General features: G+C 42.1%; 1 protein-coding gene across 2 annotated transcripts in view; it reads right to left on the reverse strand.

Annotated features, from left to right (window-relative positions):
* TRPC1 (transient receptor potential cation channel subfamily C member 1) overlaps positions 1-16,271 on the reverse strand; it is a 61,385-nt gene extending 45,114 nt beyond the window's left edge. Inside the window, exons 1-6 of one of the 2 annotated variants that reach the window (XM_069975406.1) lie at positions 15,961-16,271; positions 5,921-6,075; positions 2,176-2,250; positions 1,903-2,004; positions 1,242-1,444; positions 887-1,018 (exon numbers count right to left, since the gene is read on the reverse strand). In XM_069975406.1, coding sequence (XP_069831507.1) covers positions 887-1,018; positions 1,242-1,444; positions 1,903-2,004; positions 2,176-2,250; positions 5,921-6,075; positions 15,961-16,087 — 794 coding nt within the window. In that variant the 5' untranslated portion in view covers positions 16,088-16,271. The remainder of the gene's footprint in view (positions 1-886; positions 1,019-1,241; positions 1,445-1,902; positions 2,005-2,175; positions 2,251-5,920; positions 6,076-15,960) is intronic. The other variant, XM_069975407.1, reaches the window with a different exon arrangement.
* Positions 16,272-16,501: the final 230 nt, after the last annotated feature.

Here is a 16,501-nt window from a genome sequence, read left to right on the forward strand (position 1 = left end):
GCTTTGTGCCCCCGCTGCAGTTCCTCGGTTGTCCTTTAAGGAGTCTTTGAACCTACCGTCCCAGATCTAATGAATCAATGTCCACTGCATTACTACTTCCTCCACCCATCCTGATCCTCCAATGCCTATTTAAATCTGCTGCACCCAATCCTTATTGAGCGATGTTGGTTCCTTGTGTCCCTGAACAAAGGCGTTGTCCCTGTGCCTGCTCCTCCATCCACCCTGTTGTCTGTTGCCTGGACTATGCTTGCCTGCTTGACCCCTTCTGCACTATATTTCTCTCCCATGGCTAAATTGGACTGTCTGACTTGCAACTGAGCTGCCTGCCCTAATGTGCGTCTGCCTCCCTGGTATTATTCTGATTACCCTGATAACTATCCAACCTGCTGATTATGCCATTTATCTCTGGTGCATCACTTTGGCACTTTCTGGTTCCTAAAGACCAGCTGTTTCCCACATCATGACTATGTTTGTGAAGCGGCCTAGTGTCCTCTAGCAGCAGACGTCCAGCTTCTGCATTCTGGAGTGGGATAAAGGGTGAAGACCTAAAGGGCACTTACACTGTGCCCCCTGGCCCAAAGTCATGATGGTTCAGTAACACAGTAGGGCCATATCTGCAGCTATTACACGTAATACACAGGAGTAATAAACCTCATGATGTGAAAGTATTTCATTTTAAGGATGGTTTCACACTGATTCATAGTGATCTATGATGCGGTCAATTTGTTTCTCTAGACCTGCACCCAGCCGGCAGCCATAATATACAGTAGAGACAAACACATGATGGTATTACGCTCAAGTGAAACTGTCCTCTTACTGCAACAATACATAGCAAATCCTTAGTTTGCATTGATCACCATATTAGTCAATTGCTACTGATGCTTACCTAAATTCCACCTCCACAAGACTCAGTTCCTTCAAATCTGCACTGAGCTCAAATGCCCGTAAAATAGGGTCTTCCTCAGTTAACATGATCAGGGCTGGACTGGCCAAACATCGGTAAATATCAAGCCGGAATCTGTGATACACAACATTTATAGATGTTAGAATATAAAGATTGTTCTACAGTAATGTAACATTGACTGATATATTATAGAGGCCTGATCACCAATATGTCATATATAATAAGGGATGTTAGGGATGTAACAGAACACATAGGAACTGTATACTAAGGAGTATACACAGCAGGATCACCAATTCAGGAGCCATCAGATCTATCACTTATCTCTGACAGTCCTAACCTGGAGTGTCTCAGACTGTCCTTCTTATTCTTGGCTGTACATAGGGTACACTCACAGCCTACAGCATGAGGTTTTGGAAGAGAGACGTCTTGTTTTAAGAGCATTGTCAGGATCTCATAGTTGTTTCTGTGAGCAGCTAAAATAACAGGAGCCACATCCATGGTTGTGGAGTACTCTGGGTTCTGCATATGCTCCATGAGTTTCTGAAATAAGAAGCAGATGTTACAAAAACATGAAATTCTGTGGGAAATAGGGCCTATCGTTAAAAATACAGCTTTTCCAATTTTAAGTGGATTGTTACAATAAAACAAGTAATAACGTCATAAAACCAAAGATACCTGGATGTCATTAGTTTTTTTCAAATGTTAAGAATGAGGGTTTATTCATCATTTTACTGGGAAGGGCCATGTAAATAATCCATACCCCCTGTGAATATACTTTCATGGCACAGACCCAGTATAATATCATACAGCTCTCCATCCCAACTTACATAGAGCTCTCTTGGACTTGTTAGTCATGACCAGCATGGTTCTATAGAATAGAGCTTGGAGAGGAACTGAATTTTGGGATTTGTAATGGTAATTATAGCATTAACATACATTTATTGACAAAGATTTTTAATATAAATCATATATACCCAATTACATTAGTCGTCACCTACCACAATTGTAGGCCTTGTAGACCATTTTGGACGATGATTCAGTAGAATATCTACTGCCCCCACCACTTCAGAGTCTATTGCCACCAGCAATGCATCTGTGGACTAAAAAAATATCAGTTTTGGATGTTTAGTGCCAGTTCTTGGCCTTTCTAAATACTTATTAAAACCAAATTATATATTGGGTATTAAGATGCAAAAAGAAAGACTACGTACCCCCCAAAAAAATATCTGGGGTACAGAAGTGTAAAAAAACAACACCCGTCCCAAACTTACCAAAGAGCCCTCTACATCATTGACATCATCAGGGCTCAGAAAGGGAGACCACCTGCTACCCCATATATGGCGACACTTGAGGCGGCATGACAAGAGGACAATGGGTGAAAGATGAACAAAGAGAGGAAGACACAATGAGAAATGGGAGGGATAAACATGGGAACATAACATGAAACTGATGTACACAATGTATGGTTATAAAACTGGATATACATGAATCAAAACTATTAAAATATTGATATTACTAAATATTATTTCATCCTTATAATTATTTAGCTTACTGGATTTAATTCACATGGAAGCAGTGGTTATATGGAAACTGATGACTCAACTTATAGAAGATAGTCAGCAGAAACAGGCTACCTGATTCATCTAGTCTGCCCTTTTAGTATTTCCTTTCTTATTATCTTAAGATAGATATACAGTGGTGCCTTGGATTACGAGCATGATTCGTTCCAGGACTGTGCTTGTAATCCAAATCCACTCTTAAACCAAAGCAAATTTTCCCATAAGAAATCATTGATATGCAGACAATTGGTTCCACGCCCCAAAAATAATGTTTTATTATTCTGAATGACATGTAAAACAAATGAAACAAACATTCAGAAAAAGCAGAATATGTGATATTATAAGTTACTGTACAGTAATGGAGAGAATGGGAAACACAAGGACAGAGACTGAAGGGAGCATGAAAGAATGAGCAGGGCAGATGTGGGTACAGTATAGCAGCACTCTCTGTCTGGGGAAAGAGGGGTTACAGCTATGGAGAGTCCTGTCCCCTGATGTAAGCCCCAGCCTGAAGGGGGTCTGCTATGATTTGGAAGGCGAGGGAGACTTCCTGGGTCAGAGTACAATGCTGTAGACCCCGCTATGCAGACCATGTCCCTCCTCCACTCGCGCTCCCACCCAGTACAGGGAGCTCTGAAACCAAAGCAATGCTCTTAAACCAAGTCACAATTTTGAAAAACTGTGAGCACCAAGTTACTCTTAAACCAAGGTACCACTGTATGTTTATCCCAGGATCCCAGGCAGGTTTACATTCAGTTATTAAAAATTTACCAACCACATCTGCTGGAAGTTTGTTCCAAGCATCTACTATTTCAGTAAAGTAATATTTACTTAACTTGTTTCTGACCTTTTCCCCCAACTAACATCTCACCGTGTCCTATTGTTCTTGTGTTCAGTTTATTATCAAAAACATTTCCCTCCTGAAGTGTCCTCTAACATACCAACACCTCCAACCCATCCTCCCCAAACCCTTAAACTAAAGTCATCCGTAAGTACGATAAAGGATACTGATTCCAAATCTGTAATTTGTGGCTCTACTTCTTTGTATTTCCCTACTGTAAACCTACAAACTGGACATGTTGCTGCATAGAGAGGACTACTTAGCTCAAGATTATAATGGAGAGGACTACTTAGACTGCTTCATTTATGGGTTTATAGCAAAGGAATGCAAGAACATAGAAGGATAAAAATTGCAGATATAGAATCAGTATTGTATACTCTACTGTATGTATAATCCACTGAAAACTTAAGTTAAGTGGTTGTTTTGGAGGTTATAGAGTCGCTTTTTAAAAGTTTTGATCATGTCCTCTTTCCCTTCTTTCTTTCAGGCTATGTTCACACATTGTATGACACCAGAACGTCTGGTGTCAGATAAGATCATCCCGGTCGGTACTGGAGTTCTGGCCGAATGATCTTTAACGCCGCTGAGTTCTGATGCGGGCACATCAGTGTGCGACCGCATCAGAACTCCCCACTGCACACAATTGAGCGTGCGGCCGGAGCTGCACTGTGTGCACTGACAGTGTCTCTGCTGCCGCTATTCACTGAATAGCGGCTGCAGAAAACTGACATGTTTCAAACAGGGATGGGGAACCTTCCTCGGCCCTTCAGCTGTTGCGAAACTACAATTCCCATCAAGCCTGGATAGCCGTTGACTGACCACGCATTGTGGGAATTGTAGTTTTGCAACAGCTGCAGGGCCAAGGGTTTCCTATCCCTGCTGTAAAACTAAGCTAGATTATACTATCCAGGTCCAGTCTCCTGAAGGCAGCTTTTTAGTCTTGTGCTTGTTGAAAAAAATAGACTAGATTTATGAAGTCCCGGCCAGTACAGAGAGTCACGGCTCAATGCATCTGTCAATTACATGGCTGCCTTCTGTGAGCGCATGACCTGGGAAACAGGACCTCCTGTGTTTAGTCTCTTTGGAAAAAAAAAGATTCTAAATACAGGAAGTTCCGTGTTCTCCATGATAACTTATAAAAAAAGGAAGGTAAATTGAAAAGTTGCTTTACATCACATCTACTGTTGGTTTGGGTTATAACGACAGTGAATTGTTAATGCTTCAGACCATTCACTATTTTTGTAGCCTGTTTTGCGATCCATTCTATTTTATCAATATATTTATGTAGCTGAGGTCTCCAGATCTAGACACACAGGGGGAGATTTATCAGACATGGTGTAAAGTGAAACTGGCTCAGTCGCCCCTAGCAACCAATCAGATTCCACCTTTCATTTTCCAAAGAGTCTGTGAGGAATGAAAGGTGGAACCTGATTGGTTGCTAGGTGCAACTGTGCTAGTTTCACTTTACACCATGTTTGATAAATCTCCCCCAAGTATCTAACCTCCTAATATCTTCCTATAGAGCACAGGGCGCTGGGGATAAACATAAATGTCTTATCCTTATCCTGCACCAAAACAACCTATAAGCATAGGGATTAAAGTGTCACTGTTGTTACAAAGTTTTGATCGGTCTGGGTCTAAGTGTTCAGACCCGTACTGATCAGGAGAGCGATCAGAGCAAAGACTATGCTGCAGTGTGTCCTCTCCCTGCTCAGAGTTAGAAAAAAGAGTAGGGCTTCATAGAGCTCCATTATTAAAGGTGAAGTCTGGCAGATTATAAAATCCGGTATGGGCAGGGGGGAAATTGATTACCAGCACTAACCCTGCTGAGTGGCTACTCCATCAGCCGGGTTGTGACGTGTCAGCTCCGGGGCTCACTTCGGGCACAGGGAGAGGTAGGTTGACACTTGTAATCAATTTCTCCCCTCCCTCTGCAGGCTGTCGGCTTTTATAATTCGTTGGACTTCTCCTTAAAGACCAACTCTTTTCTTCTAACTCACAGCGGAGAGTGGACGTGCTGCAGCGCAGTCTTCTTCCTGCTCGATCTCCTGATTGGTATGAGTCTGAACATTCAGACCCGGACCGATCAAAACTTTTGACATTTTTGTAACGAAAGTGACACTTTAAACACGGAAACAGTGCAGAGGATGTAGATAAGAAGCATACCTTCATCCTCAGCACCCCATGTGCTACAAGGAGATATTAGCAGGTTCGATACTTGTATCCTTTAACTATGGCAATCCTCAGTTTACCACCATATTAGCTCAATTGTAGCGTACATAAATATCACTGGAAATAGTGACAAAGTGAGAAGCTGGGATTAGAGAAACACATGTTGTCTATTGATAAGAAGCTGAAACATACTGGGACATGAATGCCTTATGTTGGAAATTTGCACAACAAAGAGGACGCTTCAGTTATCTGTTGGGTTGGGTTGTGTCATAGAAAGGAATAATCTCCAAGATAAGTATGAAAAAACAAATTGTAAGCATGGTAACAAATGGAGTCACATCGGAGTTGAGAATGTGTATACATAAAGGGAAATAGACAAAATGCATGAACTACTGTATATGACAGGTATGTGATGTACATTATACTATATATCTATATATCTACCTGACAGCCATGGTCCAGAAGAAGCTGTAGAATATCCAAGTTCTCATTTTCAATGGAAATTGTAATAGCATTTCTTCCCAAGACATCTACTGAATTAATATTTAATTCATCTGAACTGTTCTCCTCCAAAAGCTTTTTAACCATATAATAGTCACCTACAAGAGATGAAGAGTGGTGAATAACATTAGTGGATGAATAACACTTAAAGTGATTCTACCAACCGCACAATATATTAAGTTATGCGCTCAGAGCTGGCTAAAACCTAGGTCATCCTCTACTGCTGCCACCCTGGTGATGCCCAGTCTCCTTTAAGTAGCACTTCCTGCTTTCCTTTCAGCACAGGAAATGCCCACTAGGCAAATCACTGGCCATAGCAGCCATTTCCTGCATATCAAAATGAAAACAGGAAGTAGCGTTTTACACATTACTAAAAATGTTTGTGGAGCCGGACAACCACTTTAAAGAAGGACTACTGTATAATTAAGACAAGTATTACTAGTTTCATAGGCCAGTATATATTAATGGATGTTAAAGGGGGACCATCAGCAGATTAGATGAATCTAACCTGCTCATAGCCCCCTATAGTGCCAGGGACGCTGAGAAGGTAGGTATATGTCTTACATTCCTCCTTGGCACTGCTTCTGCAGTGTTAGTCAGGGTAAAGTCCAGTCTGGAGCACCATTAGGAGCACTGCCTCGTCATCTGTCCCGTCCCCTTTATTAATTATCATTAGAAGGGACAGGCCAGAGCACCAGAGTGAAGACTCTGACTAACAGCACGGGACCGGCGCTGAGGAGGAAGGTAAGAGACATACCTCTCTCCTCAGCATCCCCAGGTCTATAGGGGGCACAGCCACCAAATAGGCCCTTTACAAAGGGACCTGTAAGGTCAGGATGTCAATGTTATGCTCTAAAGTAGGTCACAAGAATCCAGTTTTCATTAAAAGTGCAGGCAAAATCGCGTTGACTTTATACTGAACGACCTCTCGATGAATTAGGACAACATGATGGAATTACAGAGGAGCCAATGTTAGGATAGTGGTCAAATTTATTCTAGCTCGTTTATAAACCTTTCTGTACATATGACAAGTTTTTGGGGGTATAAATCCCCTTCTTTAGATCAGTGGGGATGATGCAATTTAACCAAACCCTTATGTACAAAAATACATGAAGACACAGGCTACTTTTAAAAATAAATACACAAAAACAATAGGTAAATAAATACAAATATATGAAATATAAAATCTCAGCACAGGTGTTGAATGTATAGTCTATTCACTACAATCCAAGCATGATGACCAATTTGTGATTCAACAATAGTAAGTCAGTGCTGCTCTAAATACAGCTTGCTTACTGTATTTGCTTACTGCCTCAGTGCTTCCTCAGCAAGGGCAGTAGATTGTACCAGATTGTGGCCCACATTTCTTGTATGGAGACCATGTAAATAAATCAGGCTATTCTTCCAGTCTTGTGCAGGAAACACTATGGAAGTCAGCAGATACTGTAAGCGAGAGCTGTATAAAGCAACACTGACTTATTTTTCACCGTTGCACATATTTTACATTCAGAGATTTAGGGAATCTACTAAGAGTAAACCAGGGATGTATAAATAGTCCCTGGGTTACTGTTTTGTAAATGGAGCAGGGGACTGCTGCTAGATTTTGTCCTTGCTCCTTTTACAGAGTTTCTGTGGTGCTCTGCGTTGGTAGAGTCAGTGCTACAGAAATTACCGTACAGTACACAGCTCTACACAAACTGTGTAAAGTAGTTCAATGTAGCCAGCACTGCCTGAAGATGTTATGCTCTTGTGCATTAGGGCAACTAGTCAGCACTGAAGGTGTTGCACTAATGTGCCATTTTTTGCACTGGCTACACCTATATATTTACTTATTAGGCGTCAATTAAGACTTATTTATCATTTATCAAGAATGGCGTATGACAGTATTAGATAAAGCCCCGCCCCCTTTCCCCAACTGGATTTACTAAGAGGCAATTCGTAAATCCGGCCGGCCCGAAATAGTGACAGATGGAGTGCCCAAGATAGTTGAAATCAGGCAAAAATACAGATTACAGACAAATTTTTTGCAGCTTACAGACAGCGATTGCGGACATTTAATATGATCCTGAAAAGGTACTGAACGTGTGAATGAGGCCTAAAATGATTAGAAAAGCTTTGCTTTGCCCAGGAGCCATATCCCAAGCCAATCATACAAAGTGCTTTTTAAAAAAAAAGGCAAATGCATTATCTCAAACCACATGCATTAACAAAGACACAATAGCCATTATTTTATTACAGCATACAATCACATAACAAGATCAGGACAATGTGTACCAAACATTAGCATATATACAAAATGACCAATCTTTGTAGAACAATGATACCCTTACAAACCAATACCGACAGAGCGGATAGAAAATACAAACAAAAAACCATCATAAATCCTTCTCATAAAAAATGTAACTGTTTCAGTCATTTCTAAAACCAATCAATACAGTACTTAAAAGTAACAGAAAGCTCTTTAATGTTGCTTCTTATGTAGAAAGCAGTGTTGCCCTGCCACACCACTCACCAATCGTCAGATCAGCATATAGAATATAAACTCATGTTTTGGTTCTAGTTATGGAACTGTTTAACCACAAATTTGCAAACACAAAAAGGAGAAGTTGTTGCCTGAAACTATTGTCCTTACCTGCTAACAACATGACCCTCACACTTTTACTTTATACTAGAAATAAGCTAACCTCCAGCACACTCAGGTTTGTCCAAACTGGAACACTCTGCATTTTATTACTAGTGACTGAAGGAGTTGGATGCAGCCCTAAGGCTGCCTGGAAAACATGAATACAGCCATAGGCCATGTTTGTGTTTCCCAGGATTCCCTAGGGCTGCATCCAACTTCTTCAGCCATCAGTAATTAAATGCAGAGCGTTCGGGTTTGTGTTGGAGGTTAGCTCATCTCTACTTTATACTAGTAGGAGGCAACAACTTCAGTCTCAAGTTGAGGCTCAAATCTGGCTATGGCTATGTTCCCACTACATTCTTTTTGCGGCCACAAATTATAATCATGATTATTTGCAGCCCCAAAACACGTCCGTTTTTTGCGATTAAAATGCCGGCTGCCAGAAGATTGCGTATATGGGTTAAATGAGGCACTTTAAATGTATTAAATGCAGGAATTCCAGGCGGTACCCGGGCAGTCTCCTCCTTCCCCACGGACCGGGAAGGCATCAGCAATCAAATGCGGAAGGTTCGTGATTGTTGGAGTTCAATAGAACCTAGGATTTCCCGAGGTTTGATCAACTCTACTCCCCACAAGCCCGCAGTGACATCACATATATTGTTCAAATAACACTGTAGTCAGCCATTGACCTCAATGGTGAAAGAGTGTATATGAGCAAAGACCACTAAGGCCAGTAGTAGCACATAGTGTCATCATCAGAGCAAGCCTGCTAAGCTATTAACTAGAGATGAGCTTTAAATTCACTTTGTAGCGATTTGCAAATTCGCCAGATTCGCTTTGCAAATTCACTAAACATGGTGGCCACAATGGCGGCTGCATGTTAGCTTACAGTACTGTCTTTTTGGTGGGAGCAAGGGATTATGTATAATCCCCTGCACCCGTCCAATCAGCTACAAACCCCACTGTGATGTCAGCACCTCCCCTCCCCCTCTATATATGGTGATTGGCTTCCTGGAGGCGGCCAGTCAGCAATGTATAGTGGAGAATAAATTGCAGCAGGCAGTTAGAGCAGGGAGGGAAATACAGAGGGATAGGGACAGAGAGGAGAGGAGGGTGTATTATGGGTGGTATTATGGAAGCCATTGTCCAGTATACCAAGTAACTGGGTGCTGGGTGTGCATTGTACCAAATCACTGGGTGCTGGGTGTGTATTATAGGAAGTCACTGGGTGCTGGGTGTACATTAAAGGAAGTCACTGGGTGCTGGGTGTACATTATAGGAAGTCACTGGGTGCTGGGTGTACATTATAGGAAGTCACTGGGTGCTGGGTGTACATTAAAGGAAGTCACTGGGTGCTGGGTGTACATTATAGGAAGTCACTGGGTGCTGGGTGTACATTATAGGAAGTCACTGGGTGCTGGGTGTACATTATAGGAAGTCACTGGGTGCTGGGTGTACATTATAGGAAGTCCCAGTGAACACAGTGTCACTCACTGGGTGCTTATTTACCAATGTCCCCTGCTCTCCTGTGAAAACAATTGATATTATGCAGCTGGTCCACCAACTTCCACTACTGTCCATGGTGGAAATTGAATGATTGAAAGGCTGATTGACATAGTAGCTACTATAGTTTGTATGCAATTCGTGAATATTCGCCAACTTCGTGAATTGAATTTCCAAGTGATTTGCTCATCTCTACTATTAACTACAGCAAATTGAATCCTATTTATCCCACATGGTTAACAGCATTAAACAAAATAAAAAGCTAGATTTTGTTTATATGTCTGCAAATGAATATGCAATAAAAAGTAATCAATCAGTCGTATGTTCCATATGGTACCAATAAAAGCTGCAGCTCCCCCTGCAAGCCCCCAGAGGAAAAAAGTTACGGGTGTGAAAATGTGGAGATAGAAAGAGTTTTCACTAGTTAGTAAAACATTATGGAAACCAGATACATTTGGTGTCTGTAGTTGTACAGACATGCAGAATAAAGTTACCATGTTACTGGGCCAAAAGAACTAACCGCTAAATAATTATTGCGGGATTGTCTCAGAGCTTTAGGGACTTGGGACCGCCTTTTTGACACTAGAAATAATTTTTCTATCTTGTAAAAGCATACTTAACATAAGGCGGCGCACATAGCAACATGTTCATGGTTAGGCCAGGCCCCTAACCATGCCAAATATCAGCCCAAGCTCGCCTAGTCTCTTCCTTTACATAACAAGCATATTCCCATTGCTGATCATGCCATCATATAGAAGCTTTAGTATAAGCAGTTATTGGGCGGTAAAAGAAGAAGGAGATAGTCAGTAAGAGTGCTTTGGAAGAGGGAGGCAGTCAGTAAGAAAATTATTAGAAATTAGTAAACTAGGGGACAGTCAGTAATTATTTACTGTCCTTTTTCTCCACAATTCTGTTACCCACTCCCTACTTTTTCCAGCGAATGTTATATAAAAGAGGACAGCCATTAGGCCTTCATCACACGGTCCATAATTTTGTTTGTGATTGCAAATCTGCAATTATGGACAATTTTTTTTAATGCATTTTTATTAGCACTGTGACAAAACAGGTGAAACCATTCTGGCGTTGCAGCGCTCATTTTTGCAAGTTTTATCGTAGGGATCACATGAAGAAGACGTGAACAGTATGTATCGTAATAAAGCTTATCAGCCAAAAGAACTTACAGTTCTATGTTCAATAAAGAATCATACTGGGGTTTCAGGTATAACAGTAAAAGTACAAAATTTACAACTAACCATCGTGTAAAGATACACCTCCAGAGGGTACAAGAATAAACAATCAAAACAAACAAAAACAACAACAACACAAAAAAAAAAAAAACATAAAAAGTGAGAGAGGAAGTGGAAAGAAGAAAAAGAGAGGTAGGAGAGTGTGGGAGAAGGGATGAAATCCTACCAGGGGGTGGAGCTAGACAACAACTATTGGGCTCCGTTGTCCACCCAACCAGTCAGGGACCATAAAATTCAGGTAGGTAATCGGAGACCACCTAACGTACCACAGAGATCTTCTTTTAAATACCAGGTGGAAAGCCTATATGGGTAGACAAAGGTATGTACCTGTTGTGTCGTGAAGTGTGTTAAGAGAAAGATTTTCCATTCCTGGAAAAATTTCTTAGCATGCTTCTCAGTATTACGTTCCGTCTCTAAACTATCTGCAGCCAGGAAAGACTTCAAATCCTCTATCAACGCCATGATAGTCGGCATAGTAGGGTTAACCCATTCTCGTAGTAGGACCCGTTTGGCTATTAACAAGACAGCATGGATCAGAGGTGGAAACGCCTTCAGACCAGAGTCCTCGACTGTTTGTCCGTCTATACATTGGAAAACCAGAGGCAAAGGTTCGACAGGTAGGGCAAGTTTCCAATGCTTAGCAACATATTCGGTCACCTCCTGCCAAAAGGACTGGGACAAGGTGCCGTTCCAAAAGTCTGTTGCCACTTAGGACACTTAGGACAATGCAAAATTCTGTCAGCAAATAGTGGATTTGCTGGTAGGTTAAAGCCAAAGTATGCATGATGCATGACCTTGAAAAAGGTTTCCCGCCAAACCTCACTAATAACATGCTTCCGCACCATGTCCCAGCCGTCGTACATCTTCCGAGCCCAGTTTTGTGGCCCATTTAGCAAAAATGTCCTGTTTGTCAATACAGAGAAAATTATCATTCAGAGCCCTATAAGTGTCAGATAAAGTCGCTCTACCCTATATAGTTGTTGAAGGTGTCGGAGGAAATTTCTTTAGTAAGGTTAGCAAGCCTTGATTTACAGAAGGAGGACACCTGTTTTATGGCTAGAAAATCGCGACTGTCAAGAGTATACTTCTCCCGAATCTCTAATTCTGTAAGCCAACGCTTGTCATTGTCATGCATGAGTTGGCGAGCTGTTATGATGCGCTTGCCCTTCCATTCCCGAAAGATATGATTGTCTCGACCCTGAGTCAATTCGGGATGTGTCCACAGCTGTAACCTCTTGGACATGAGGAAGGGAAGTCCAAATGTTTTACATACTGCCTTCCATGTCAACACCATGTCCTGGGTAATAATGGATCGTCTCAAAATAGGGGGAAGGGCAGGGATTTTAGTGTGTAGACAAGAAAGAAGGGACCATGGAGCTGCCAACTCTGATTGCAAAACTAGGTTGGAAAAATTGCTCATATTGTGGATCCAGTCCATTACATGGCGCAGTAGACAAGCTAAGTTGTAGCCCCTTATGTTGTGGAAGTTCGTTCCTCCATCAAATTTGGATAACATGAGCTTTTGTAAAGAAATGCGGGGTCTTTTGCCTGACCAGATGTAATGGAGGAAGGCCGAGTTTAATCTCTTGATGTCTTTATGTTTAAGCAGAACAGGGATGGTTTGAAGGGGTTACAACATTTTGGAAAAACTCAATTATGGACAAATTTAGGGTGCACTGATTTCTATTGGGCTGTTCACACTGTCCGTAGTTTTACAGATCAAAAATCCATGCCACTAAAATTACTGACAAGATTTATCCAAAAAAAGTTGATGGAAGCGACCGTAATTTGTGCAACATCCCTAAAATTTACGGATCACCTTAATTTAGTTATCACCTTCCCACTTTTTGTGGATCTGCCAAAAATACAAACTACGGATATTTTTGAACATCGCAGACGATGATTGTGGACTTGTGGACCCCTTAAAGGGAAACTATGAGTAGGTTCATAATTTGCAGCGCTGCTTCTTTTTTTACAAGGACTCCCCCCTCAGACTGTGAGTTGTAGCAGCATGGCACTCTGTTGCAGCGAGGTCTGGATAGTTGAGCTTTATGAACATCCAGGCTCAACTTACTGCCAAGTCAGGATGTTCAAGTAACAAGAGAGACACACTGGACCAGTCTCAGGACAGCAGGTCTACACAAAAATCACAAAAAAAGTCCCGCTGGATCATGGATGTATGGTAAAGTTAGCAGGTTGAGACACTGGACCAGGTACTATGTTATGATCATCGTATGAATGTGGTTGCACCCACATACGATAATTAGAAGATTATACCTGCCCTACAATCTCAGTCTGTCCCCTCTTTAAAGGGGTTATCCAGCACTACAAAAATATGGCCACTTTTCCTCCTACTGTTGTCTCCAGTTCAGGTGTGGTTTGTAATTAAGCTCCATTTACTTCAATGGAACTGAGTTTCAAAACCCCACCCAATATGGAGACAACAGTAGGGGAAAAGTGGCCATGTTTTTGTAGCGCTGGATAACCCCTTTAAGTGGGGAAGATGCTAATAACCTGAGAAAAGATCAAAACGGAGGTGAACTGCTAGCAAGCGAAGAAAGGTAATGCATTTTCTGCCCCTGGATTACCCCTTCAAGTTCCAGCCCCCCATAAAGTGCACCTGTTGGCTGGCAACTAGTTACACCTAGACAATACTGCTAAGCTCCTATTATTCGGGCTGATTTAGAGGAGCAAGCAAGCGCTTACCTGTCAGATCAGTGCTCGCTTGCTTCTCCTTCCCCGCTCGCTGCCAGTGCTATTACACGCATCGACGACGAGCAGGGGGCCGTGGGTAGCTGTGGGGGGGACACCCAGCGATTGTTAGATATAATGGATTGTTAGATATACACACAAATGCATCAGTTTCTCCATCTGTTTTTTCAACGTTTTTTAGCTAAAACAGATGAAAAGAACGGATTGCAAAAACGTAGTATGAACCCAGACTAACATATACTGTCATGAAGAACACTTCAAAACTCATTCCATCCATACAGAATACTTTAATCAAAGAATAACTGATGCAGCGATGCCCAGAGAAAAGTAATTGAGTGTAATGTGTGATGAGATGTAATTCCCTGGATAAATTCCAAAGTAATTAATATTCAACCACAAGTCCCAGATTTGCTTCTATGTTCTGTGTGCGACTGGTGAAACATGGCTAGTGGAAAAAACCTATGGCTCCTCAGACTGACCTACATACAACAATAACTAGAATAATCAGACCTTTATATGGTACCTGAGAGCTATTAAGGTATTCCCATCTAGACATTCATGGCATATCCATCCTCCTCTAGGACCCACACCTATCTCCGTTTAATAGGCCCCAAGGCTCAAGTGGTCACCAAGAACCTGTAAATAACCAAGTTAGCAGTTTTATGCCGTTATAAGGCCTTATACACACGTTCCGTGTTTCACAAACGTGTGTATAAGGCTGAACCATTTCTCTGGACTGTATTGCCTTAGAAAGTTAGGGTCCCTTTACACACACAGATTATCTGACAGATATCTGGCAGATTTTTACAGCCAAAAGCAGGAACGGATTTAATAAGAAGAGAAATCTCAGTCTTTCTTTGATGACCTAATCTCTGTTTACAGTCTGTTCCTGGCTTTGGCTACAAAACTCTGTCAGATATCTGTCAGATAATCCTTGTGTGTAAAGGGACCTTTAGACTCATTTCTTATACCTTAAAGGGGTAGTGCGGTATAAAACCTTTTTACTAAATAACACACATTACAAAGGTATACAACATTGAAATGTTTGTTATTTATGTGAATGGGGGTGCCATTCCAGACGTCTTCTGTTGCGGCCGGGGTCGACAGTGATTCCATGAGTATACTGTATCAAACTGCCGCTCAACAGTCGGGGGGTGGAAACACGGGGAAGGGGGCCATTCATATAAATAACACACATTACAATGTTGTATAAGGCTATGTTCACACAACGTCACGGAACGGCCGGTCTCTGGCCGGATCATTTCGGCCGGTACTTAAGTACCAGCCGGGTGATCTTTCCGGCATCAGTGTGCGCCCGCATCAGAGCTTACCATAGCCCACAGTGAAGCAAGCGCCCGGAGCCGCTCACTTCACTGTGTGCACTGACAGGTCTTTCTGCGTCTGGAATTCACTGAATTCCCGCTGCAGAAACCTGACATGTCAGTTTTTTCCAGCGCCGCACAGGATCCCGGCCGGAGCGTGTACGATGTGTGTACGCTCCGGCCGGGATCCAATTGACAATAAGACTATGTTCCACACCGCAAAACTACGGCCGTAGTTCTGCAGCGAGAATTACGGCCGTAGTTTTACGTTGTGTGAACATAGCCTAACTTTGTAATGTGTGTTATTTAGTGAAAAAAGGTTTTAAACCACACTACCCCTTTAAGCTTTAAATGGACCCTCAAAACCAAGCTTTATCGCTTGGCCCAAAAACACACACTTAGGCTTGTTAACCCCCATTACAGATGGGCCTGGTATATGTGATAGAGACGTCGGTGTGTGCGCTCCAGTAGTGCAGACAACAATGTGAAAAACAGGCGTCTCTTCTGTTCAAGATAGGCAGGTGCTGTGCAAATGTATAACTAGATAGATAGATAGATGATTACAGAGTGACGTACCTTTCTCACAGGCCAGCAAGAAGAGCTTCTCATCTAAAGTGGTCTCTTCTTTCACTTCTCTGACGTCTTTCAGAGCCAGAAATTTATTTGGGGAGGAAGAGTCAGTGCTCTGATATAGAGCAGCCATTGTGACAGAACTCCCATCAGATCCCTGCTCCCTCTGCACTTCTCTTTAGCCTTATAAGATGTGAATATGTCCCTTATTGTCACCGTGTTGCTGCGCCTCCTGCTCCATCACATTTCTCCTGCTCTCTTCCTATGATAGTCTCCAGCTGTACAGGGCTCTGTGATGCTCGCATGTAATGCAGGGCCTCATTGGTTGTTCTCTATTGCTATCAGCCAGTGCACAGGGTTTTATCATTGGCTCTGACATGGCTCTCACTTGCACGCTCATTGGTCCCCATGCAGAATGGTCAGTGATGTGTACTGCTCTCCCTCAGGAGCTTGCTTTGCATTAGCTGTCACAGGACAATGCTCATTGCTGCCAGATATCATTACTGGGGCATCTGTTCTTACATTCCCAGATTAACCCCTTCAGCTC

This window comes from Dendropsophus ebraccatus, chromosome 6 (genome assembly GCF_027789765.1).
Source record: "Dendropsophus ebraccatus isolate aDenEbr1 chromosome 6, aDenEbr1.pat, whole genome shotgun sequence".
NCBI lineage: Eukaryota > Metazoa > Chordata > Amphibia > Anura > Hylidae > Dendropsophus > Dendropsophus ebraccatus.